The following is a 27873-nucleotide window of genomic DNA, read 5'->3' as shown; positions in this document are numbered from 1 at the left end:
GTGCTTAAAGCTATTTTTTGCTTTATTGACCATTTACTGTCCCCAGACGAAGGAAGTAAACACAGTACAGGCATCCAATACATCTGCACAACATCAAAAACCTGTGCATAGTTACTCAATGCTGTGAAACAGCAGTTTAAATATTCTACACTTCGTATAATTAGGGGTTAGTGCGGTCAAAATGATATGACGCAAATCACTTGTGAAATGTAACCTTCGCTGTATTATCACATCACAGAGCATGCCTTTGGTTTGTATTCCTACAGTATTTGTATAGCCCAGGTTGCTGATGAAGCCCTCAAATCACTGCTAACATCAATACCACAAATGATAATGCACCACTTTCTATTATACCTATAGTTACTGCATTTTAGTTTCCCACCAATACAAGACTGCCACCTGCTGGGCTTAAAAGAATATGACAACCAGAAGTGATATTTAATGGGTCTTCAGCAAAACAGCACCCTCTAGGGGACACAGAAATCCATTCCTTTCATCCAGTCCAGTGTATGAATTAACATCTCGGATCAATACAATGGGCCAGGGCTCTGGACGGATGAGTGCTACTGGTCTAGGTCAGGGAGAGGCAACCTCAGCACAGTCCAGGGGATCGCAATCATTATTTGACTTGACAGAAGGATTTTTAATTTGGGATATTGAGCAAGTTTAAAAAACAACAAATAATAAAAAAAACACATTCTTTTTTAGAATTCAAGTTTAATGGTTTTAAAAATATTTAAAGGCTATTTGTGTATATTAATTCAAACAAAGTATGAATATATTAATAAATCCTCAGGAGATGTTGATATGCAATACAGCAACACAAGCAAGACAGTTCTGAAATGGAGACACACACAGCAGCCCTCAGGTTGAAGGATATCTGGGGAGAATGCATCCTGGTGCACTGGGAGAAAACGACACCATCAACAGAGTCCAATGAGGCGTGGAGTGACAGCTGTGCTCTGTCTGATGATACACACACTCAACATCTATGCAGATTCTGTATGACAGGGCACTGAATGAGCCTCCCCTGCACAGCAATGCACCCCCCTCTAGGACACAGATATAGACTAAACAAGCACAACAAGTCACCAAATAAAAACCAAACAAACAAACACTCATGAAGTCATTATTAGAAAGCATATCATCTCCCAAGCACTGTCTGAACTGAGCGAGCTCCAGGCTAGCCTTCTAGTGCTGTTCATGTGTTTCATACATGAGTGATACACCAGTGCACAATTACCTGCCAGATTTACTAACAGCAAAACTAGAGGACAGAAGAGAGGCTCAGGAGAAGGGAGTATGCACTGCTAGAGGTTTCTCAGATAGTCTGCACAATGCTTATTTAATGAACAGGTTTCCACAGAAGACAGAAGCACTGCAATGGTGCTTCTCCTGAAGTGTGGAGTTACACTTCACAGAAAAATCCAATTACTGCAAATGGTCTATAAATTACAAAATACCCACTTCAAACTAGATTCATTTACACTGTTAAAAAAGCACTGTTAGAAAATAAATCCCGTCATTGTAACTTCTAACCCTCTGGCCAGCCAGCTAGGAATCCGGGCCTGACCCTTCTCAAAGCAGGGCTGTACTCTGGCCTTGTTTAAAATGAGCTCTCTCTTCACAGGACAAGAGCAAATCGAAAAGGTTTCAGTGTCTGGAAACGCAACTGTAGAAGGCTGAAAACTGAACATTTATGTATTCGCTCTGTATTTGGGTGAGCAGTGCCTGTTGGGTAACACAAATCTTGCCGATTTCATTGTCCCGTAACCAATGGCAAGTCCTTATTCACCCCAACACTGCAACACCTTCTACTGAACGAGAATGGATTCAGCTCATTACATTTTATTAAGTGGGCAGTAAGTGCTGTAACAGAAGAGGCAAGGGACCCAGCACATTTCATAAATCTGCTGCTAACCATACAAATAAAAAAGAAATTGGTGATTTCATAGAAGTTGACATGTTACTATAGGGATCCATTTGGGTACAGTTTCATTTGGACACAGTACTAAAGTAAGTAAATCAGTAGACTAACTGCACTAGAGTTAGAACATGAAACCAATAGAGACTAGACAACATCAATAAGAGATCTTTTATACCACGCCATTCCAGGCCGTTGCTGGTAAGCAAAAAGTCACCAAGCAGTTCTACTGAATTTAGCCAGACAAGAGTGTATTAGTCATAAAAAAGGAGTTCTAACATTAATGAGATTCCTAAAAGATTGAAGTATTTTTGCTCCCCACACACTCATTTCATTTCTAAAAACCTGTTTAAATTATTTTAAATAGCACCCAAAATGCAAAGGAAGTAAACATCCTCCTTGCTCTTTTATAACATCATGTCTAGAAATGACTTATTGCTCTGGAAAGAAATTTGGCTATTTAATTGCCGCCCCCCCACCCAGCTTGACCTAGATTCCCCAGCTAACTGCGCGACGTCATCGACTCGTTACTGAGGCAGCCAGCTGTCCAGCGATCGGCTTTCAATGTGTCCACTCCCATCTGTTTCATCAAAGGGTGTCATTCTGGAGTTAGAAGGTTCCTCTGTGGTTCTGTGCAGGTAGATCCTCCTATGTGGCTCTGCACAGGCTGGTGGGTGAAGAGGGCCAGCACTACCTGGAAATCATGGAGCTGCAGTGGGACCGGCTGGAGGAGGTGGTGGCAGCACTGCCTGGAAATCATGGAGCTGCAGTGGGACTGGCTGGAGGAGGTGGTGGCAGCACTGCCTGGAAATCATGGAGCTGCAGTGGGACCGGCTGGAGGAGGTGGAGGCAGCACTGCCTGGAAATCATGGAGCTGCAGTGGGACCGGCTGGAGGAGGAGGTGGCAGCACTGCCTGGAAATCATGGAGCTGCAGTGGGACCGGCTGGAGGAGGAGGTGGCAGCACTACCTGGAAATCATGGAGCTGCAGTGGGACCGGCTGGAGGAGGAGGTGGCAGCACTACCTGGAAATCATGGAGCTGCAGTGGGACCGGCTGGAGGAGGAGGTGGCAGCACTGCCTGGAAATCATGGAGCTGCAGTGGGACCGGCTGGAGGAGGTGGAGGCAGCACTGCCTGGAAATCATGGAGCTGCAGTGGGACCGGCTGGAGGAGGTGGTGGCAGCACTGCCTGGAAATCATGGAGCTGCAGTGGGACCGGCTGGAGGAGGAGGTGGTGGCAGCACTGCCTGGAAATCATGGAGCTGCAGTGGGACCGGCTGGAGGAGGAGGTGGCAGCACTACCTGGAAATCATGGAGCTGCAGTGGGACCGGCTGGAGGAGGAGGTGGCAGCACTGCCTGGAAATCATGGAGCTGCAGTGGGACCGGCTGGAGGAGGAGGTGGCAGCACTGCCTGGAAATCATGGAGCTGCAGTGGGACTGGCTGGAGGAGGAGGTGGTGGCAGCACTGCCTGGAAATCATGGAGCTGCAGTGGGACTGGCTGGAGGAGGAGGTGGTGGCAGCACTGCCTGGAAATCATGGAGCTGCAGTGGGACTGGCTGGAGGAGGAGGTGGTGGCAGCACTGCCTGGAAATCATGGAGCTGCAGTGGGACTGGCTGGAGGAGGAGGTGGCAGCACTGCCTGGAAATCATGGAGCTGCAGTGGGACTGGCTGGAGGAGGAGGTGGCAGCAGCACTACCTGGAAATCATGGAGCTGCAGTGGGACTGGCTGGAGGAGGTGGTGGCAGCACTGAGCTGGGAGAAGCCACTGTGGCTCGACTCCAGACTGGTCATGGAGCCCCTGAAAGAAAAAAACAAAGAGAGACCCAATCTCAAGGAGGTGGGAGATTCTGGGGTTGGAAGGTTTGGGGGGGGGGCGGGGTGTGGGGAACACAAATCTCAGTCTGGACAAATCATTGTAGACACATCCCAGACACGTATTAGAGGTTGTTCTATACAACCGTTTTGATGAATGCCAGTAAACCAGAAACCAGCACGGCGGGTTGCGTGCAGCCCGGTTTGTGTTGGGGTCTGTGTGCAGCAGAACAAGTCCCAGTATCCGTACAATCTCCCGTTAGTCATGTGAGGTCAAGAAACCTGGAAGGGAATGTAAACCCCATTCTACAAACCCAAAGCATGAAACACTCCAAACCACAGCAAGGCCAAGCAGCGAAACAGAGTATCTAGTAGTAACGAAGCACAGGAAACTAAGCACTGGGAAAACAGAGCAGCACTCTTGAGGCAAAGGACTCAATAGGCCAGACAAACATTAAAACTCTTCAGAGGTACTTCAAGTAAAATGGTCAACGCCAATCTGTACATGTCTATGGATCTGGTTTGGGCCAGCCTGAATGGTAAGAGTTTATTTTGTCTGCTCCAGGAGTAGAAAGATAAAGAGCAGTCTTGCAGGGAAACTGAATCTGCAGCAGCAGTAACCAAGCCTTCCACCCCAAGGCTAGAACAACTAGTCTGAACCAAACCAATTAAACAAAAACACTTACAAACTCTCAACATCGTAGCAAGCATTTCTTTGCAGGAGGAAAAAAAAAATAAGATAAATTGATTTGAAAGTTGTTGCTGAAAGTAGCGGTTAGCTGATGGGCACATTGAACAGACTTAACAGTTCTCTTTTTTACCACTAATGTGTTGCATAAACTTACTTCTATTCATCACATGGCTATATAAAGTCTTAAGATTACAACTATAACATTTGAGCTTCATCAGCATACCCTATGCAAGTGAAAACCTCAATGTTTTTCATACAAAAGGTTGCATCCATTTCTTCTAATGTGAACTAAAGATCCAAGCAGGACTCACCGGAAGTCCTCAGAGCCCAGCACCTCTGTGTAGTACATGACTTTGCACTTATGCGATGAGACCTGCAGCGTGGCCAGCACGTCGTCCACACGGGGCAGGCTGGTGGTGGCGCAGGCAGGCATGTTGTGGAACTTCCACTGCAGGATGTAGAAGCCAGGCCACCTGGTCACGTGGGAGCCCTGCAGGGCGGGACACCGATTCTCAGTTAGTCACCCATCAGCTCCCAGGACCGTTCCCCAGAGACACTCGAAACACAGTCCCTTACCTGCACGCTCTCCCCCTCCTTACAGATCAGAGGCGACTCCACCATGCTGTAGTCGAGCCCCAGCTGCCAGGACTTGTCTATGAGCTGCACGTTGTTGCCCCCTGGGGAGGTGATGCTGTGGGCACCCAGCGTGTCCTTCTTGGGGGGCTGGGGGGCTCTCTTCGAGTGGAAGATGTTAAACACAATGTCTCCTTTACACACGTCGAAATCCCAGGTGATCACAGAGGAGGCATCAATGATTTCTATCAGCAGCTGCAAATAAATGCATGGATCAGACTTGCTACTCTAGCAAAAAAAAAAAAGAAGATTGAACATTCCCTAATGGAATCCCTCCCCGCCCAATTCTGTGTATCACCAACAGTCAAACTCCTCCATTCGATTCTGTCCCCTTCAGTAGTAAATCGTGATAAGGACAGTCTGGAAGGAAAATCACTGCCTTAACCAATGAAATCTAGACCAGGTAACAAGGTTTTCAAATACACTGCACTGGAGCACCAAGGACAGCAATGATTCAACCCCCTGCCAGAGTTCTCCTCACATACCTCATGTGGAGACCCCTTGAAGACACTGCCGGACTGGTAGATGGTATCAGTCCAGAGGCGGATATCTTCTGTCTCCAGCTCCTCAGCTGTCCGGTACAGAGCCTTGGGAACGACCCCCCCTTCTGGAACTTCACACTGGAACGATTCACACAGCTGACATTGAAACATGTGCGCCCATCTGCCTGTACGTATCCCTGCTTAATATCTATGCTCACTTACCTACCTGCATTACTGCAAATCTGAACCCATCTGCAGGAGGCAAACCCAGCAGCTCAGCAATAGTCCGGCAGACGTTAGGAAATCCTTTGTGCTAAACTCTATTTTGGATAATCCGTTAGACCCCTAGTCACTCACATTTAAGGTAATTTCTAGTGTGCTACCCAGCACTGATCCCTCAATATGGAGTCAACCCTTCTGCATGATCATGTTTAGGTTCCAAGTGTGTCTGCAATGCTGATATACAACAGCAGATGGCACCAGAATATAACAAAACTATTTCTGGTCTACCTTTTAACTTCACAAGACGCTGACTGGCTTACCATACAGTCTCCTCCCAGGAAGTCAGGAATTATCTCTTTGTCAATGTAATCAACCAGCCCTCCAGGACCCTGGTAGTCATTTCCCGCGTAGATGAGGAACTTCTTGCGAGTGTTTTCATCGATGAACGGACTGACCTGTAAAGTGACAGACCCAGTAAAGCTTTTAGCAGAAACCAGCAGATCTCTCCCTCAGAAAACTCACATGAATGATTCAGTTAACAGCCTCCCAAAAAATAAACTGCATCTAAAAAGAACTCAGTTTCATATGGCGCTCAAACCACCACACAGGGAAGAAGTTGCTAAAAACTACTACAGGGATTGATCGAAGACTCCCACTGCATAGCAGTTTGATCCATTCCTGGTTTAACAAGACACTGTAGCGGATCATGCTCGTATTAAAACCTGGAATGGGAAAACTGCTATGCAACTGGAGTTGTATTTGCATCTCTGTAGTACGATGGTAGCAATTAGCAAACAAAACAAATACTGCCCCGTATCTGGCTCACACAAGGACATGCAGCTCCTGATCTCATCTCTGACTCTAATAACAGTTACTATTATTATTATTTTTCATTTCTTAGCAGACGCCCTTATCCAGGGCGACTTACAATTGTTACAAGATATCACATTATTTTTTACATACAATTACATTATTTTTCACATTATTTTTACATACAATTACCCATTTTCAGTTTGTTTTTTTACTGGAGCAATCTAGGTAAAGTACCTTGCTCAAGGGTACAGCAGCAGTGTCCCCCAGCTGGGATTGAACCCACGACACTCCGGTCAAGAGTCCAGAGCCCTAACCCCTACTCCACACTGCTGCTTTGAATGCACAGCTGCTTTGATTCAAGCATGAAAAGGAACAAGGAAAGCTGCTGTCGCACTTCGGCAGCAAAGGTGCCGCAGACTCACCAGCGTCCAGAGGACAGGGAAGACCCTCGGTGCTCGGAGAATGAGGAGGCGCCCCAGGGTCTCAGGGTAGTTTGCTTCCACCACCTCGATGATCCGCAGCAGAGCCTTCACGCCCGGCCGCCACAGGTGCCTCATATTGAGGCCTTCCAGGTCCACCAGGCAGGTCCAGGAGCTGAGGAAACAGACAGGGTCCGGGTTCAAATTCCTGAACGAACCAACGGTTTGGTGCAACAAAGGCAGGTGTTCTACATACCTTATTGGTCGTCCGAAGACTTTTGTATTTTCCTCGCATCGTCTCAGCCCTTCTTCATTGATTGACAGGACCTGCATTAACAAAGAGAGATTCAGCATTACCACCTCGCCATAGTTCAGTGTGCAGGAGTAAAGAAATCAAAGCAGGTAAAGAAAGCAGTTGCTCTGTTCCACTCACATGCCGAAGCAGAGACTCCTCCCCAAGTGCCCGGACTAGTCCCTTGGTATCCATCTGTCCCAGACGGAGCACATAGAGAGGGCGACCATCTGAGAGAAACACAGGGAGGTCTGAGGATCACCTTCTCATACAAGGGCATCGTGCCACCAGAGCAGCACACAATGGCTTTCAGCAACACAAAAGGACTCCTCCACAGAGCGACAGCTTGATAATCACATGCAGTCACTTCAGTTAGAAGGTTGCTTAGTCAGTTAGAGGCAACACTGGGAAAATAGCTTGTATATAGCTTGTTACCTATATACACTGCGGCTAATCAAGCTCGTATTAAAACCTGGAATGGGTGAAACTGCTATGAAACAGGAGTCTTATTTCCATCCCTGCACTAGAATACTGTGCTGTCCCAACAAGATCAGCTGCAGCCACTGATACTGCTCAGGTGAGACACCTGTTTATTAAACCCCAGGGATGGCAGCTGCGTCTCAAGGAGCCCTTACCCTTATCGTGGTGGTGCCAGCCACCAGTGTAGTAGTCTTGCAGCACCTGCGGGGAGCTCCACGTCTCCAGCAGGTAGTCCACCTGGTGCTGCTTCCTCCAGGTCAGGGACTGGCACAGGATCTCCCTCGCCTTGTCCATGTTGAAGTCACGGGCGCGCAGGAAGCGCAGGATGTGCTCGTCCTTCGGAATCTGGAAACAAAACAGAAATAAAACAATGAGATGCATCTGTTCAGGGCAAGAGACATGAATCATTCTGAATTTTAGCAAGAGACAAAAAGGCAAGTCCTCATATGAGGCTGTAAAGAAAGTGCCATCTAATCAGCTGTGTGCATGAATTTGTATTATTATTCTTTGTTACATGTGGATGTTAGTGACAGGTATTAGTTGTATACCCAATACCTTGTTGCAAATGTTAGCCAGGAAATGTATTCTGCGAGGGGTCCTTTCTCCATCCGAAGCGTTAAAAGTATTATTTAACTTTTTTTTTTTTCAGCAATTAGAACTATTGTGCGCAGACTTATCTAATACCAACGTATGAAGCAGACAACCATTAGACAACCAGATGGGCCCACGATCTACAGCCCCAACAGATCAATACAGGAGGTGTGTGTATCCACCAATGCAAGGCATGCAGCCTCCGACACCAGGCATGGCGCAGGGGGCCGTGTGGGGAGGCGGGGCTGTGTGGGAAGGCGGGGCTGTATCACCTTGCCCTTGTGTGTCTCCTGCAGCCACTGCCGCAGTCGGATCAGGCAGCTTTCCTGTAGAGGCATCAGATCTCCTAGATAGCGCTTGATGTAATCTGCATCCAGTTTGTCTGGGAAAGAAAGAAAAAGAAAGAGAGAAAAAAAACACACAGCCGTCACATTTACAGTATGTGAAGTGCAGGAACCAGTTTTGCTCAGTCATGGGAATCTAAGAGAGCGTTCCCCTATAACCTTTACATATAAAACATATACCACAGGGTTTGGGGCGGCAGCCATCTAAGACAATGTGATAATGTTGATAAATGTGTCCCGTGGTGTTTTATTTGCAGGAAGATTGAGAGTAGATGTGAGGAGGGATCAATACCATCAGGAGTGCCAGTGAGGGGCTCCGCCGGGCTCCCAGGTGCCCCGAGGGCCTCTTTGCTGCTGTGGCTCTCCTTGGCGCAGGCGGCGGGGATGGAGATGGCTGCAGACACTGGATGCTCTGGCTGAGCAGTGATGCTGACTGGGGCAGGGGGAGCTACAGCAGGACTCCAGCGGGGTATGAAGGCAACGCCCTCATCTTCCAGTTCCTTCAGGTAATATTCAATGATCTCTTTGCCCTGGAAAAGAAGAGGCAACGGAAGAGGGGTGGAAATAAGTTTCCTATTGCATAGCAGTTTCACCCTTTCCAGGTTTTAATATGTGCTTGATTAGTCCCAGTGTATAGCTAACAAGCTCGGGTATGTCTTCTAGTAAAACCAGGAATGGAACTGCTGTGCAATGGGAGTCTTATAACCATATGTGTTGTATTTGGTTGTAATCCCTGCAGCCTGTTCAATAGGTTACAAAACTAGGATAGAGCATTATGCAAGAGCTCTTAAATTAGGAATCTGTGTGGTTGAACAAAAGCCTAGTCAAACTCATAGCTGAAAAGCTATAAAAGGATTTGAATGTTCTTGCTAAACTTTGTCGACCCCCATCAACTAACACGCTATGCCATGAACACATCCCTCCTTGCCCCCCCCCCCCCCCCCGGAATGTACCTTTTTAATACTGCCGGCATATTGCTTCATCGCAATCTTTTCAACAGTGCTTTCAAAGCCAAAGAAAGATTTGATATCCAGACTTGCAGACTGCTCAAAACAAGTCCAGTCTTCATTCTCCGGGTGAACCTGCCAATAACAATCACAACACATACTGTACTGGCATTCAGAGACGCACACAAAATACTTATCTATAGAGTTTAGCACATCACTGCACACATCTATGTGAATCTAGATAGCACAGAGAGGCACTCAAATAGCAGGACACCTGTCATTAGAAAGATTTCTAGCATGCAGGGATCCATTTCTCTTGCTGCCCAGTAGGCAACAACTGAAACGATGATTGTCCTTTTGTATAGAGATAAAAAATGTATAAATGGTGCAAATACCTTGATTTCAGACTGACTAAACAAATACTGAATGCATTCCTGCTGTAAGCAAAGAAAGATTGCAGGGAGAGCTAATAAATCATTTACAGTCTCCTTTAAGCTGGGCGTGGGTCTTTTTAAAGTCTGACGTTGATTGCTATATTAGGGGCTTGCTAGCAGTTCACAGTCTGAAGTGAACAACAATCCAAGCCTGTATTGCAGTAAAATGGCTGGAGGAGTTTCAGCTCACAGTGTAACAGCAGAACTCCTTGATGATGACTCTGCTGGAGAAGGTTTCATTGTGGGCCTCTATCTGCAGGGTCCGCTCCCTTCTGTTCAAGGAGTTCTTCTGGACAAAGTACACGTAGTCCACCCCGGCAATCTGGGGGGAAAAAAAAAATACAACAAAAACATGAAACTTGCTCCCCACATCCACCAGACAAACCTCTAAGAAAACCCCAAAAGTAAATCAGAAACACAATCATCTATGCTGGATTGATTCTTAAAGTAACAGGCTCTATAACCTTTTTCCTACTCCAGAGATTTATTTTAGCTTAGGTTAACATAGGCATGGCCAGTGTATTGTTACAGGTCAAGAACAACATCTGGGCAAATCAAATCGATCTCATCTTATAAAATGCAGTCCTGTTGTGTAGGGATTGGTTTAGAAAGGGAAGGCGGCGATACCCTCTTTAGCAGCCTGGGCGCGTCCACGTCCAGCTTGCAACGCCTCTCTATCACGTGCACGGCCCCGTCCTCACTCTTGAACTCGCTCACAGTGTCGCTGTCCACGAACATGGGGATCAGAGGGCAGGTGGGGAATCTTCTTTCATACGCCTGCAACAGAGAGAGAGGCTGTCAGTCTGGGGTCATTTTAAAGCCAAGTGCTTTCACTACAGGAGGAGTTTGTTTTTGCACAGTGGGGCAACACTCAACAACTCCTTTTCACAGCCAGGATTCAAAGCCCTGACCACCTTCACCCAGCTTGGGATTCAAAGCCCCCTAATAGTCCCTCACCACTGGCAAGCTGTTCAACAAAAACTTACACAAAGTTACTCATGAAGGCGGCTTCTACTTAGCTATTGTTCTATGGTATGAAGGCTGTCATTGTTTACTGCTTAGTTTTTACTTTAATGATGTTTTTGTTTTCCTCTCTTGAAGATCACCACTGGAAACAAGATCTTTGTCCCAGAGGGTTTATCTTAGGAACGCTTTAGAAAAAATCCTGATTTTTGCAGCGCACGGTAAGCCACTTTCCTGTGAACTTGACCTCTCGCCACAGAGAAGACACACACACACACACACACACACACACACACACTTCTTGCAGACAGCTCCTCGTTAAATGGGATGCGTTGCTATCCACACCTAAATATTTAGGTGTTCTGTGATCAGTAATAGATGTATTTCATGATGGATCCTGGGATCACACGTCTTCCAAACGGGCAGCAGAGTACAATTAGGACAACACTGAAAAACACATTTCTTTGACTGGCACATTTACTAAAATGATTTGTTCATCCACTGTTAGTGCAACTCACTGGACTTCTATTGCTGTTGTCAGATGCAAGCAGGCTACTTGCTGTGTCCATAGTGAATTTAGAAGCATTTCCCCATTCCCTCTGGGGACAGCCCTCCTTAAAATACATGGCAGCTGGGAAACATCAAACACAAGAGACTGGGATACGTCATCCACTTAATAGCTGGCCTTTTGAGAACCCTTCTACAAATCCCAGGTAAAAAACTCTTACAGTACTTCCAACCTGGTTGTGCTCCACTGCTTGAGTGGGTTAATAATCACATTCAATCCCAAAAAGGGCAGCTTTAACAGCCACCAACCAGCAAACAAAACCCTCCAGGGCAAGGAAGCTCAGGTGACCCAGCATGGCCCTGCCTCCCCTCCACATGACGCAAGTGGGAGCGCAGCCAGGTCCCAATGATGCACAGTCCTGCGCTAAAAGGATCAGGCTTCACCACTAAGACAAGAGCATTGAATTGCCAAAGGCAAACCGGAATTGCATTCACTGTACCCGATATTCAAAACTAGCGACAGCCGTTCTGTTCACAGCAGCTATGACGACAGCGCAGTGCAGCGTCGTGAAATATTAATATCAATGTAGACAGGCATAACAAGGGAATGGGGGGCTGTTATACAATGAACAGACAGGTCATCCTCTCTGATAACAATTCTATATACGGTATCGCTCGCATGCAAAGACAGTGAAAGGCTTGCTTGGTAAAGCTTTCTATTTCTCTTTATACATAAGATTCCTTTTCTGAAGTCCCTGGGTTTCAACATGCTGCTCCAGGGTCTGGTTTGGGGGACTTCATCATGGGACACGGGATGCATGGGGAGCAAGTCAACCGCAACACTTCTCACACACACACTTCCCTTAATCCCTACCCACCTCAATAACCACAGGATGTCCTTCTCACTGTAACCCAATCCGAGGCATAAGCCTGCTAACAGTTTTAACACACATCACTTGATTTAGAACTGAACCTCACCGACAGCAGCAACCCCACTCCTCTCCTGCCTGGTAATTACAGCAGGGATGATGGACTAGTGTGCTGAAACTTTGGGATGTGCGACAAGGTGTCTGAAACACAGGGGATTAAAATGCAAAGATTTGCCATTTAAACGAGGCACAGCACTAATCATTTCAATAGGATCAGGCATTTTATTTTGAAGTTAAATCATCAAGAGGCAGACAGTAATAAGGATAGAGGTCTTTCCTATCTGGTATCAGGGCTGTGATTGAGAAGTGTAATGAGGAAACGTATAGGGTTATGTTACTGCCCATTTCTCTAGGACAGTGGATTTCAACCCCCGGTCCTCAGGGACCCGTGTGTCTTCTGGTGTCCATTCCAACTGAGCTCTCAATTACTTAATCAAGCCCTTAATTGAACTGATAATTAGCTTAATTAAGCCTTTTTAATTGTTTTCAGCTCTTAAACAGCTGGAGATTTCAGCTTAACTATAATGTTATAAATAACTAAAATCTGCAACTTTTTAGGAGCGGAGAACAATTAAAAAGGTCTAATTAAGCTAATGTGTGTTTCAATTAAGGGCTTGGTTAAGTAACCAAGAGCTCAGTTGGAATGAAAACCAGAAGACACAGGGGTCCCCCGAGGACCGGGGTTGAAAAGCACTGCTCTAGAAGGGATTCGAAACACACAAATGCTTTCCAGTCATTACTTTTGAAGCTGTTCGTTGAGAAACACCAGTAATGGATACAGTCTTGGATACTGAAGGACCTGCTTGCCAACCATGACTGCCACTCACCTCCAGCAGGGAGATGCAGCTTTTATATATCACAGGACACAGAGATTCTGATTGTCATCATTCTTTAATATCAGTCACGCGAGGGTCAGCCCGTTCACATAAAAATACATTTCTGCTTAGGTAGACTTCTGTGTGTGAGTGCGAGTGTGGCAGAGCCTGCATCAGATTTTAAGACACAGTCACGTTACCTGTCCTCAGTTGTGCTTAATACAAATGACATGAATCTGTCCCACAACGTACCCTTTGCATCGGTGATCTAGAAAAGGAGACCCGCTCGCTCCTACACCGTTTCAAAAAGGCTCTTGCAGGTAAAAGGACAGCACCCCAACAGGCTGCCCAATAAGAGTGCGGCTCTATTTCTAAAGGCATTCCATCACAGAAAAACAACAAGGTCACTTTGAATGGAATGCAATGCAATCAGGACTTATTGTGCTCATTTTAAAAGATTAGGAATACACAAAGCACAGCGGTTTCTTTAACCTAGGAATCCAATACATTCCTGCTCTGTTGAAACAAAACCAGTTCCAGGAGCCTGAGGGAAGGTTCCCAGCAGAAATGCTTTTAATCATTTATTTCCTTTCCAAAGGCATTGGGTTTCATGGAGTCAGGACACAGTGTTACCGATACGTCAGTGATGCTGTCACGCACTTCAGCCACGCAGTGCACAGACTTGGTGTGTGAAGGCTGCCATCAACAATATCTAGGTTTTTAAATCAATTGAAATACAATAGAAAACTGAAAGAACTGTTTTACATTAAAAAAAACATGAATTTAGCAAAACACAATGCTTTGCTTACAAGTGGCGTGGCGTAGAGGGTGGTTGTGAGGACTGCTTTAGTGGAGAATACAAGCAGCGAGGTACCAAGTCAAGTACCGAGTCCTGCAGTGCACTGCATAGTTCAAGTCCATGTCATATCAGAACTGCAGCTATTTTAGAAGTGCAAATCTCCAGCATTATTCACAAACCTTGTAAAAGCACAGAGGATTGAATGCACACTGTATCTGGGTCAATGGCGAATCTGCCCGTTACCAGGCAGTGCATTTGCATTATAAAGTGCTCCAATGAAAATGTGGGCCCTTAGAACAATAACTGCAATCACGTGTGGAATCTACAGCAAAGTTGTTTAGTGGTTTTGAAATGTGGATAAAGAATAAAGGATGACTAGGGGAGCATCTATTGAATATACAAATAAAAACAAATGTCTATCTATACACATGGCTTCTCAAAGAACTACTTTGTGCTGCTACGGTTTCCTGCCCTTGACTTGGTACTCGGGCCCCCTTACGCGGAGTGTGCCTGGGTAGAAAAGCAAATAAATAACCGCACTGATTCAGTCTCAGCTGGTTTGAAAATCCGATTTGACAAGTTCTGGTGGAAAGACGTTTGACTATTCTTTGAGAAAACAGTTAACCAGCTGAGTGTAAAAATGCAAGTAGGGTCTTTGCCATATCCACATGCTCAGTACAACTGGGATTAAACATAAAACAACACCCAAACTGATGAGAACCAGATTGCATGATGTAATACAGGTCAGAATTGTCCATTAGCTATACAAGAAATAACAGGAATACTGCACTGTTCTGCCGAACACTGTAAACGAGGAGGTGGGAGAGGCTGTGGAACATAGCTGTGTCTGTTGAAATCCTAAATGTTTTATTAATCTTCTGAGTGCACAGTACCTAGCAACCCCCACGCAGACCTGGCCAGCACAGCTCTTAATAATGTCCATTTGCAAAGAAACAGCACTCGTGGCTCGATGCTTCTGCACGGCATGCACAGTGAAGCACTGCAGTGAGAAACGTGCCAACTTCAGGAAACGCAGCGCTGAAACTGGAAAGTTACAGCACAACAACAAGCCCTCCTCGCTGCTGTCCAAACAACACAGGAGGGGTTATCACTGGGGCACCGTTACTGCTGGAGAAGCAACACAACAGCGGGAATGACTCACAACAGGAAAGGATATTCATCTAACAAAGTCACGCTTCAAACATTCCATTAGTTCATTTCATTTTAATAAGACCAAATTCGTATGTGTTTATAAAGGTTTGTTTTTTCTCATAGGGATGGATGCCAGATCACTGTTGAAATACATCCTACCTCCTCAAAAATGAGACGAGAAGCCAAGTCACGTAGTCATGGATACTCTTACAAAACCTTTACAGTATCTATGGCTACGGAATCAAAACAGCTCTACTAAGGTCAGCTCTTGTGCTTCAAACAGAAGCTGCTGTAGCGATTGCCTTGACTGTCTAAGTCTGTGAATCCCAGATAAAACTGTGAACCAGCCGACATGTCCTCATCATTAGCTGGGAAAGAAGCCATCAAGTGCTCAGCTGAGAGAAGAGTCGTCCCTGCAGGCAGGGAAATGATCCGACCAACAAGTTAGGCAAAGGACATGTAAACCCCAAGTGCAAACTGTGTGCAAACAGGACCCATGCTGAGAAAGAGGTTTCAAGGGCTTTAGAATTAACACGAAGCATGCCCCTAAACTTACATGCAGGCATCTATTTCAAATAGAAAAGAAATTACAAATCAATTGAAAAGAAAAGGGGAATGGCTGTTGGATGCCTAGATGAAGCGAGTTCTGGTAATCTGGAGAAGTTCCTAAAGCATCGTCCAGACCAGTCATACCCAAAAAACTTGGCACCAATGGGCAGGTACACAGGAGACAACAGACAAAGTAATCTCCCCCAGGTAGGATTGAGACAGGTAGGGTGCCTTACAGGATCACTGCTTGCGCCAATCCTGCTCTGCGCAGATATCCACTATAGGAACCAGTCCAGCAACCTGCGGGGGGAACCATTACTGTTCACAGCAATCTTCAACTCTGTGCAGAGAGAGCACTGGAAATACTGCTTCTCTGGGTCTGATGGAGCCGGGGGAAGCTGGCCCTTTGCCGAGATAAAGTCAGCATTCCAGCTGAGAAGTGCACAAGCCTTCTAGACAAGCTGGGGGAAGCGTGCGTGTCAGCAGCCAGCACTCTCAGATACTGTGACAAAAACAGGAAACGCCAAACCAAAAGAAAATTACCCAATGTTGCCCTGACACTGCATTTCTGAGAAAAAGTGGCTGAAAGAAGTTTTTTTTTTTTTTAGGTGATTCTTAAGCTTAAACTTGTAGAAAACACATTTTAAATTCCCTATTGATTAAAAGCAAGTCTGAACTATCAGGAGCAGATTACCAGGATCACCCCAGTATTTGTACCACAAGCTTCCTTACATAAACACCCTTCCTTGTGTTCATGGGGACCGGTGTGGTCCAGTGTCTATATACACAGACGCCGATGTGAACGTCATCCTAGCTGAACAAAACTATTCAAACCAAACAAACAGTCTACTGCGTGCGCACAAATGCCAATTACCAGCAATACTGTGGAGCGCAGGCTGTCTTTTAAAAGGGGTGTCCTGGCACTGTAGCGCTGCACCCATGCAAAGTGCTTTGAGAGTCTGCGTGGATAAAAGGTGCTATGGAACGCAGGCTCCGTTTTGCTCAATAGAGCTGTCAAGCGGGTGTGGTGTGCAGATCACCACAACATTTGTAACTCACTCTGCTGCAAAACATCACTTAAACGGCTGTTTAGAAGTGCAGCGAGTGGTGATGATTCAGAGTCTACGCACGCAACTCCTTTCAGCAAAATCTTAATCCTCAAAAGCGCTAAACTGTGAGTTATAGTGACGCTGAAAGAGGCTCGATGACAGTAATGTATACAAGCAAGGTTCAAAAATAAGCATTAAAGCAGGAGGCGTTTGCAGAGTGTAGTAATGATCTGAGAGAGTAACTGCAGGTCTACAGTGCACCAGTCAGAGCTGGAAAGGCATCATTAAGGCAATAAAGTGTGTCGTTGCATTTTGGAAAAGTGCTGCTGTGGTTGCGGACTATTACGTTAGCTAAACTGTTCCATACAGACACCTTTCGTCTCAATAAGCAGCTGTCTGTTGTCTGGTGGTTCCACATGTTTTCCAACAGCAGGCGTGTTGCTGTACAAACACCTTGCATTTTAACCTCAGGGCTTTAGCAGCAGGTGTGAAATACAGGAAAAAAAAATAAAAACACATCCTCAATTAAAACTAACCTAATAGGACCTCACTCAGCTTCGACTAGCGAAGATAAACTCCCTGTAAAGAATCACAATAAAACCTTGATGGTATTGTACTGTAGCTACTTCAAAAGTAGGTCACAATGATTCAGAACGCTCAGAATAATTTGCTGAAAACTTTCAGGACACAGCTGTACAGTCATTAAAAACTGGGGATACTGTTGAGAGCCTGACTCTGCCTTTGTGTCACCGTAGATCAAGTGTAGCCCTTACTGTTGCATATCTACCTCAATGCCCAGAAAACACTGCCAGAGCCTTCCAGGAATACATATTAGCACTGCAGCTTTAATGAGGCGCACATGTGTTGAAGCAAATGTGTTTAGTTACAGATCCCATGGGCAATAATGTAAAGAGACTTGCTGTATAACAAACAGCAAGTCAGAACAGGGCAAAAAATACACAGCAAACCTCTGGGACTGTATCAAATTCCTTAGAAACAAGGCAGGTGCAGACTTGACAGCCAACAGAGATATCAACAACAGTAAACATCTTTGAACCAATTTCTTTCTACAAGACATTCCAAATATCTGAATAAACAGACCTCTCCAGTAGGGTGATTATAAGGTCATTCAGGATTGCATGCAGAATGCTGCATTTATAACAGGCGCTCCCCAGCTTGTGTCAAGGCAGCAGTGCAAAGTGGCCAGTGATCAGAGTTTAGGCATCACCTGAAATACAGGTTCCAAACTGTCTTGTATTAATGCATTCCAGAGCCCCTCTCATCCCAAAAACCACACGCCCTGGCTAACTTGCCTTGCCCAAATGCAGATTACAAACATCCAACTCTATGAAAAGCTGTGTTGTTCAGAGTAAGGTCACAACTGTAGCATGTGACAGCGTGAAAAGATGGGATAAATCAGGAGACGAGAAGCCAGATAATGCGCACCAAGCCTCATTGAGGTTATCCTTCTGAAACCAGCCAGTTATCAGCCTGGCAGTTGTACAAGCCCAGTTAAACACAGAATCCTTCTGCAGATTTTGTAACCTGGATATTTGGGTTTGTTCACTAGTTTTGAAATTGCTACCATGTTAACAGTCCCCCCCCCCCAATGTACTTTCATTCAACGCATTGTTCTCTATAAATCTAGCCATAAAGTCATGCCACTGTTCACTCCAACAGAGGGGAGACATTTCCAGTTTCCCCAAATAAATTACACCGCAGGCAAGTCAAGTAAACAAACTTTTAGACCAGTGCCTTCAAAAACATAATTACTGAGGATAATGGATTACCAGTATTTATTTTTCAGGTTACAATTGAGTCTGTATAGCAATTAATCCAGCCTTTGATAAACCTACCCAAATCTGCACAAACCCAAAAGCGAGTTCCCATTTCTACAGTTTTACAAGATTCACGGTCACCAGTAAGATAACCAATACTCAATCTCTGTGCCAGAGGGTGTCTGTGTGAAACTTCAACTTCCCTTTTGCAATCTTGTGGCGAGTACCTAGTTGATACTGCTGCCAGAGTGCAAAAAACAAAGCTGAAACAGATGCTGTGGCAAGCAGCACTCTGCGTTTAATGAGTTCTTATTTACCTCCGATTCCTGCTTTAGCACAGCAATTCGAGTTGCTCAACTGAAAGCATTTCTTTTGAAGTAAATGTTAAATAAATCATTGTCTGCACATTTCTAGCAGCTGCAACTTTGTAAAACATCCCATCTAAATATTTTACTTTTATTTCATATATATTGCATTTCACTCACACACGTAATGCCAAAAGTATTCACATCACATTAAGGATTTTCCTGTTATTACTTCAGCCTGATACAAAATAGGAACACAACAAGGGAGTGTCCAGCGATCTGTTCAGTGCAGTGCTATGGTAAAGAGGCCAGATTCTCACAGATATAGGTTAGGTGTAGCAGTGGACAGCTTTTCCAGTGGAGGCAGCAATCAGACGGGTGAGAACTACCTGCGCAGACGGGAGAGAACTACCTGCGCAGACGGGACACAGGGCCCTGGAGGAGTTCAAAAGTTTTGATTTATTTATTTATTTATTTATTTATTTATATTTTAACAATGATAATATTCTTCGCATTTACATTTGCAGATGTTACACATTTGTATCACTGTAGCTGCTGGTGTGCGTTGCCAGTAATTCAGATTGTATCTGCCTGCATTTCTGATTTAAAAATAATAATAATAATAATAATAAAAAAGTGTTTCCTATGCGAGACAATTTCTGCAAATGTCTGTGCAGAATTCTGTAATAATTCCTGTGATCGCAGAATTGGGGAATCCTGGAAGGGTTAGTGATTAAACCTGTTCGTTTATGATTAAATAGTGTAGTATTGGATGTAAAGATGTATGCAGAATAAAATAAAGTAGGCGAGTAGAAAACGTTCTTATTACGTACTGTTTCATGCTAACATTCTGACAAATAGATATAGTTAAACACTTGATTTGGTATGTTTGATGTTTATAAATGAGGGTTAAATTAATGTTTGGGGAGTGGGGGCCACAATAAGGTTCTGCAGTGGGACCCATCCTCCTCTTCCTCCGCCACTGACAGGGGAGCAAGTTTTAACAAAAGCTGCAGTGTTGCACAGAGCCACTGCTGTATTGAGAATATTCTTGAAACCAAAACTATATTCAGTGTTTGTTATTTAGCTTTAGAAACTGCTTTGAGTCAACACCCTTCTCATAGCTGGAGGCTTGAAAAGAACGTACAGTACATAAAGGAGTGCCCAATACAATAACAGAACACACCTGAGCCCTGGAGTCACGCAAGGTACCTGGCATTCACAGTCAACGTGAATAAAGAGGGTATCCAGCAGGCTTGCCTTACAGAAACAAACAGGAGAATAATCACACTGCAGTACGTACACTCACTGCTTGAGAAATATTCCAGGCCCTAGTTTTGAAGACAGCATGATAAGACCCAGGGATGTATTTCTACAGGGGATTTCCTGCAGACTCTGCATTGCTCTCAACACTAATCAGAGCTGGGCGTGCGGACCGGTCTGAAAACAGCCCTGCGGTGCAGAGGCAGCTGTGAAAGCGACTTCTTTTTAGATAGCAGACAGGTTGCACAGTTAAAGAAGGGGATTCACAATTCAATACGTCACCAGTGTGACAAACCATCACAGTACAGCCAACATTATTTCACAATCTGACGTTTAAAATCAGACAGTAAAAATAATAAAGAAAAACTGTACTGCAACTAAAAGGGAAAAGGGACACCAACATTAAGAAACACCACATAGGTGTAAAACACATCCTTCGTAGACTGATGCCCAGCCTGTGCTCTGGTACAGCATTTTACCCAGGGCCCTGGGTAATCAGTAAGCCGTAATGTATATATGATATAACAGATCCTCCCACTGCCTTGGAGCTAGGAGCACAAAGCCAGGCCAGAAGTTACATGCTGGCCAAAGGTTTGTTTGCAATGCAACCTGTAGGAGGTAAATGGCATTTCACAGTAATAATTACGGTGGGTTTTGTGTAGATCATTCCACAGCACTGTTTAAACACTGAGGAGATGGAAGCATGCTGTACAAACCACATTATCTGTGCCACAGACCACGTTTAACACAGACCCAAAACTGTTGTAGGAAACGTGGCAACGTGGATCCAGGAAGGACTGACAGGCCATTAACATACAGAAAAAAAAAAAAAAACACAACTCACCGCCATGACCAACTCGAAAGGGTGCTTGTACACCCGAACGGGTGACTGGTACTTCTGCACCATGATAACACTCCTTCAGTGCAGGCTGGGTCCTGAAACACAAGCACACAAGCAATCAGGACCTCCAGGAGAAACCGAAATACAATGCTGTGACAAGTCAATGCTTACACAGAGGAAAGCATGCAACCTCCTGAAGCAAAGCTTCCCAAACGCCAGTCAGTGGGCCATTTGACAACTATGTGACAAACCGCAAGGGGGGCAGGGGCTGGGGGGGGTTATGATGTGGATCACACACCACCAGCAACCAGGCAACATCTCCATAACTTTGTATTTGTGTATGGATCAGAAACCAGGTCTACACACACAGACAGACAGACAGAGACTCAGTGGCATCTCTTTTCTCCCTCATCAGGAATGTCTGTAAAGGTTTAAGTAATTTGACTGACATTCACAAACTATGACTCCGCTTCCCTGGAATTTGCCTGTCATTGTTGAAAAACAGGTTACTTATCAACACAGAACAGCTCCGGGTTTGATCTCTGGCTGCGTGTATTTAGACATTCCAGTTATGTGAATAGTTAACTGGGCTGAAAACACAACTGTCATGAGCTGTTGAACCGCAGGTCACTAAGTGCTGATTTAGTCTGGTTTTGTAAAAAGAATCATGTGAACTATATTAGTTTTAACCAAGGAAGGAGATGACAGACTGTATTGAACCCGTCCCGGACTCCGGTACAAAGTATTGTTCCCATTCCCAACGCAGCCGACTTAAAACAAGAACTTTGTACTGTACCTCTACGTCTTCCAGATCTCTAGCAATATACAATATGCATTTCCCCTACATACTTTAACATTTAAAAATAGGACTATAAGAACAATTAAAAAAAAACAACACTTTGTATAATCAGGTTTGATCATTCACGCATAACGCTTTTTTGCTTTATACATTGTAACACACCATTACTTTTCAAAGACATTTTCTAAATGTAAATTAAGTGAAAGTGTCTTATTTGATATAACTTTAAACTCGAGTCTACACACGCACACAAAACATTTACATTAAAAAATATAGCGTGGACATGTATAGCTGTACACATAAAACGCCGTAAAAATCTACTGCTTTGGCAAAGACGTCTAAACATCTTGTCCCATTTAATCGAGACCATCGACTGTACAACCAAGTCGTTAAAGTTGTAAACTATTTCTAGCTATGCCATCTTTAAAATGTAGTAAAAAAACTAACAGGTCAGTGGCGGTATTATTAAATGGGTATTTAGACTGAGAGGCTCGTAGGGTTCTGGTTATTTTTAAAACGAATTCAAATCCACAGTGCAGTAAAATACACACACATACCTCTCGCCTTGAACCCGGCGTAGCTCACCTTGCTAGATGTGAGGAGGAGGAGGAGGAGGAGGAGGAGGGTATGAAGACTTCTTATTCACGGTGTACACTTCACACACTTATCATGTCAGGTCCCGTTTTCTTGCACAGTAAATATTTAAACACACAGTAGTTCTCTTTCGGATTTGCTTGTGCCTCCCCCGCAGACGCTTTCCAATCCTTTAGTATTAATCTTGAATTCACTGCCGGAGCCCCCAGACTTGAACACCGTCCCTCGATCCTCCGCTCAGGCCCGACACCAGCTCCAATCGGCTCATCTCCTCGCCACCATCAAATCAACTTCTTCACCAGAAAACACGGACAGTCATGTTGATAAATAGCTCTCCCCGGTTCTGTGTTCCCTCTCCCTTTGCGTTGTACTGGGAAGTGTCTTTTTTCTTATTCCAATCGTGGTTACAAAACACAAACACTCTCTAAACCAAGACTCCGCTCCTCCTCTTTTTGGCTACTAAACAACCGCTTCCGCTCTCCAAACGAGCCGACGTCACACCACAGAAGCGCGCACGCACGCACGCGGGCGCGTTCATGTTGGTTAAAGCTGCAGTATCTAACTGTCACGTTTTCTTAAATAACGAATTGCCATTAGCTCGTGTAATTTTGCTGCATGGGCTTTCTTTGATAGTTTAGCGTGTTTATGAGCTCTACTGATCTGTTACAGAGCGTACGTGTGAATAATACCAAAAGTAATTGTCTGTAAGTCAGGCTTACATTTGTGTAAATGTGTGGAGATCGGCTTATGCAATTGTCACATTACTTGCTATTACTATCATTTAGCATAGGTTCGTTAGCACATTCTGTAGATCTGTGGAGGTTTCTATCTGCAAGTCACACTTGCATGTTTGCTTACATCTAGAGCATGTCTTTTTAAAATGTGATTTAACGTTGCGCTGTTTATTCTCGCGTTTCCTAGAACACACTACATTTCCTCGTGTGCTGGGCATCTGCTCCTAATGCTGCTGGTGAAAGACACTAGGGTTGGTGCAGGACGTGTGTACATCCCAGTGTCACTGCTCAAGAAACAGCCCTACAGGCTGAAGCAGATTGCAGCTGCTCATGTCATGTCTGTCTCAGACAGTAGCAGCATACAAGTCTGATATATACTGCAGTAATTAATCTAGGGATCAAGATTGGTGTGATGGGGTCTGTGAATCCAGCTGTAAAATAACTGTTTATTTTAACTTTTTTCTTTTTTTAAAAGAAGTAGAAAAGGGCAGCAGACATGCTTGTGAGGCAAAGGGAGACAGTTTTCAGGATTCCCAAACACACTGAAGAGGAGGGGGTGAAGGGGCTGCACCAGAGAAGGCAGCAGCATTGCCCTGCAAAACAAACAGCCACCTGTTGAGAAGTGAAACTGGAACCCAGCACAGACTGTCCCGCTGCAGTGGTCTTTACACCTGGAGCTATACAACAGCTCGTTACAGGAGCTTCCCACGGCGCTCTGATATGCTTTCTAGAAATACTTTTGAATAAAGACAGTCCAAGCAACTGCTTTGGTTTAAATTTAAATACCACACACCTGGTCTTGGAATTTTCTACAGGTTTTATCTTTTGGGGTAGGGTGGTAGCAGGCAGATTCTGCCATGTACACAGTGGAATCTACAAACCTGTAATGCATGTATTGAAATAATTTATTAAAACATTATGCTATACAGACGCTGTGGTTCTTGACCACTAATTTTAAACTATTGCACACCATTTCATATTGTACTCAAGTCCTTTCCAGTTTATCTGCATTGCCATTTGATGCGATGTAGGTCAGTTGCAAAGCAGAGGTCCACTCTAGAATTTGTTTTTAAAACTGAAAATTCTTTCTAATTAGACAGATGCAACTCATTAATCCTCACAGCAGGCATGATCAGTGCACAACACACTGATCAATTCACACATCTAAAAAAAGCACAGTAAGTCTGAGGGGGGGAAATCACCATCTAATAACTAAGCTGCAATCTCTCAGGAGCGCTGTCCATCAAGATTCATCAGCGTGCCAGCAAAATCTGTACCAACATTATAAACCCAAAGAATTACTCAGCAACACAAGACCTGGAAATACCTTTATTAAATGGAATACAAAAAGCTTATTTAAAAAAGTTAATACCAGACATTTAGTGCAAACAGTTGAGCTACTGCTTCCTGGAAAGATGGTGGAGTTTCACACACATTGGCTTACAGTAAACTAAAATTAGCAAAAACTGAACCATTCTGCTGATGTTAAAAGCACAGCAGAGCCTCAAAGAGTGACTAACAAAGCAGGAGAGTTTAACCAGTACAGCCTCATGACTGCAGAACCCCCTCCTTGCAGCCCCAGACTTCAGATCAGTGGATAGAGACCCATCTTCAACCCACCTCCCTACAAGAGAGCAAGAGAAGATTAGTCCCACTCAAAACACAACAATGCCAAGCATTCAATTTGAGTTAGGGGTTTGTGTGCAGTATTATACACGAGCATCAGACAGCTGGGTGATGCTCACACCTGTTACTGCCAGGGCTGCGTCCATGCTCACCCTGTTATAATCTAGGTCAGGGTCAAGCTGCAGCATACACAGCCAACCAGGAGGTCAGCAACACAGCAGCTAACTCCCAGACCAAACCACATCCCTGACACACAAGCCACTCATCCACTTAGGAGATACGAGTCACACTGGAGAACACGCACACTCCTTTTCTCTATATGTGTGTTGGAGACATTCTGGTTTCTGTCACCCTGGCTTGTAAATAAGTCAGACTAATGCTTCTCAATTAGGTGCGACTGACCATCAGCTACCCAAAACCCTCCCCCTGGTATACCAGGGTAAACGTCTCATCGCAACTGGATTCATCCCTGAAGCTCTTGTTATATGGGGTTTTAATCTTATGCCGCCAGTGCCCCATAATTAAATGGAATTCTATTTAATAAAGGTCTTTCCAGCAGTGTGGAGTAGTGGTCAGGGCTCTGGACTCTTGACCGGAGGGTCGTGGGTTCAATCCCAGGTGGGGGACACTGCTGCTGTACCCTTGAGCAAGGTACTTTACCTAGATTGCTCCAATAAAAACCCAACTGTATAAATGGGTAATTGTAGGTAAAAAAAATAATGTAGTTGTATGTAAAAATAGTGATATCTTGTAACAATTGTAAGTCGCCCTGGCTAAGGGCGTCTAAAAAATAAATAACAACAATAACAATAGGCTAGATGTTAAAATGCAAATTCCTTTTAAAAAAGTGGTAAGCAAGGGTATGAGATCGCCAGAGCACCTTACAATCCAGTATATGGATTTTTAGGTATAGTGCACATAAGCAGTCAATGCGCAATCTTGTTTAATGCTGCGGTTTAAACACCCCCCTGAGAGCATTTGGTTGTTCGCAATTATTAACCTTCTGGCTTTCTACCGATTATATAGCGAGCTTCTGACGCCGCCTTGTGGTACAACCACTGTAATTAACTTAAAGTCAGTACCCCCACAGCTATGTAAAACAACGTCAATACCTACCTCTTAATGCATCTCGTCTAACTAAAATTCAAATGTAAGTGGATTTACATTAAATTGTTTTTAGGCCCCCATAAACCGGTTTTAGCTTAGAGAGTAGCAGCATCTTCTAACAAATACGCAAATACCAGCGTTCAGCACACTGCAGCCCCAGAACTGGTCAGAGCCGGCGTTACGTTGATTTCTGTATCCCCTTAGATTTGACACCTGCGTAGATCAAGTTCGCTATAAGTGCGTGACCGCTTGATGTCTCTGAACAGTATTACATGCAAATTAATGTGTTTTAAAAGAAATGGTTTTAGTTACTTTATCAAGGGTCTCGTATTGAGCAAAGCAGGAGGGTGAGCGTCCTGCAGAAAGTCAGTGGTGTTAAATGCGCGGTTTCATTTTGCTACAGAATTAGTTTTGTCTTGTTTTCTGTATTTGTTGCTAACCGCAGCAGAATTCAACGGCAGTGCTTGGACACAGCGGGACTCGGGCACAGGAATATCGCGCATCTGCACAGGCATGAAATCATGCGGGGATACTGAATTCTATGGGGTACAGAAATCACCGCAACAGGTTCACTTGTTGTGTCTATGGAACTGGAGCACAAAAACGCATCGTCTTGCAATGAAGCACATTTTTTTAATCAAAATAAAGCTGCGTCTTATAAACGCTTAATCAAAATCTTTACTAGTAATTGCTAATTAAGCCGCGAGATTCGCCATGCACGACAAGTAGTATGTACGGTTCGACAAGATACCGGCATTCTGTTACTTAACTACACTAGATTTATTTTAGTAAAAGCGCAATTATTAATACCACTGCCAACCTATACCGCATTTAAAAACCTGCAACCAAACACTAACTCCATGGTCTGTGCACGGGTTGCGGGCCTACATGAAAAAGTTCCTATAACAAACAATACATCATGCATTCTCAAGAATACATTATTAATGCAAACGATGCGGTTTACCTGCGTTACAAACCGCGGTCTGTACTCCACTAGCCTTTGCACAACACTTCACTATACACGTTTCTCCACTCGCCTTTGCACAACACTTCACTATACACGTTTCTCCACTCGCCTTTGCACAACACTTCACTATACACGTTTCTCCACTCGCCTTTGCACAGCACAACACTTCACTATACACGTTTCTCCCCTCCAGCCACACAAGAAGACCAAACTTCCGGGTATTTATTGGCGGGGCGGCGGTGTCATCCTTATTGGCTACAGGCACATCCAATAAAAGAAAGGCTGGTATCACACGTTGCCGCCCCTTAATAACACAAACCCTGGAGTGAACAAATTAAGCTGACAAATGGTTTTTGATTCAAAAACACTTTTATGTACAAGAAAAGGATACCTCCAATACAATCATATAAGCACGAGATTTAAGCTGACTTTGGACAAGGCCTCGGTACAGCTCAGTGCATATGTTTGTATTAGAAAGCACGGATATCCATGGAGTCAATTCCAAAGAGATGAAAAGACTGACGACACTTTACAATGTTAGGCATTTACACCTTTGTAAACACTTGTTGACTCCATTCCCATTTGTCTTACTTCTGTCCAATGATTGGGTTTATCACTCTATCATTGCACAGCAGTGTGGCGTAGTGGTTAGGGCTCTGGACTCTTGACCGGAGGGTTGTGGGTTCAATCCCAGGTGGGGGGGACACTGCTGCTGTACCCTTGAGCAAGGTACTTTACCTAGATTGCTCCAGTAAAAACCCAACTGTATAAATGGGTAATTGTATGTGAAATAATGTATAATGTGATATCTTGTAACAATTGTAAGTCGCCCTGGATAAGGGCGTCTGCTAAGAAATAAATAATAATAATAATAATAATTCCCTCTGCGGGGGAAAAGGCGGGGCTAAATAACACACTGTACCTAGCAGGGTGCATCCCTCTTGTCTTTCAGTTCCCTTCCCCCCATCTCAGACCATCTCTGCTAATATCCTGTCTTCTGGCGTTTAGC

At 44.5% G+C, this 27873-nt stretch overlaps 1 protein-coding gene and 1 non-coding gene across 4 annotated transcripts; both read right to left on the bottom strand.

Annotated features, from left to right (window-relative positions):
- Positions 1–697: 697 nt before the first annotated feature.
- LOC117424579 (SEC14-like protein 1) lies at positions 698–22949 on the bottom strand. 3 transcript variants are annotated; one of them, XM_034041054.3, is made up of 17 exons: positions 22394–22949; positions 21041–21132; positions 10715–10864; positions 10278–10409; positions 9660–9788; positions 8999–9236; positions 8635–8744; positions 7927–8116; positions 7433–7521; positions 7256–7326; positions 7003–7174; positions 6088–6222; positions 5549–5683; positions 5007–5258; positions 4742–4920; positions 4426–4452; positions 698–3725 (listed from the first exon to the last, which is right to left on the bottom strand). In XM_034041054.3, the coding sequence occupies exons 2-17, from the start codon at positions 21101–21103 to the stop codon at positions 3620–3622; spliced, it is 2178 nt and encodes a 725-aa protein (XP_033896945.2). In that variant the 5' UTR covers positions 21104–21132; positions 22394–22949; the 3' UTR covers positions 698–3619. The 3 variants fall into 3 exon arrangements, with proteins under 3 accessions (XP_033896945.2, XP_033896946.2, XP_033896947.2); XM_034041055.3 differs by having other exon boundaries at positions 22422–22949; XM_034041056.3 differs by lacking the exon at positions 4426–4452 and having other exon boundaries at positions 22394–22947.
- Positions 22950–24859: 1910 nt separating this feature from the next.
- Positions 24860–25027, bottom strand: LOC117424854 (small Cajal body-specific RNA 16). The gene has a single exon (XR_004547936.1). It is a non-coding gene; the product is annotated as a small Cajal body-specific RNA 16 (non-coding RNA).
- Between the last annotated feature and the right edge of the window lie 2846 nt (positions 25028–27873).

This window comes from Acipenser ruthenus, chromosome 19 (assembly GCF_902713425.1).
Source record: "Acipenser ruthenus chromosome 19, fAciRut3.2 maternal haplotype, whole genome shotgun sequence".
NCBI classification, from domain to species: Eukaryota; Metazoa; Chordata; class Actinopteri; order Acipenseriformes; family Acipenseridae; genus Acipenser; species Acipenser ruthenus.
This window is presented reverse-complemented; position numbering and strand designations above follow the sequence as displayed.

Coding starts and splice junctions, on each gene's coding strand:
- LOC117424579 (XM_034041054.3), bottom strand. CDS start 21,103: ATGGTGCAGAAGTACCAGTCACCCGTTCGGGTGTACAAGCACCCTTTC. Junction 8,117..8,634: donor AGGAGACACACAAGGGCAAG/GTGATACAGCCC, acceptor TTTTGTTTCCAG/ATTCCGAAGGACGAGCACAT. Junction 5,684..6,087: donor TCCTGGGAGGAGACTGTATG/GTAAGCCAGTCA, acceptor GAATCGTTCCAG/TGTGAAGTTCCAGAAGGGGG.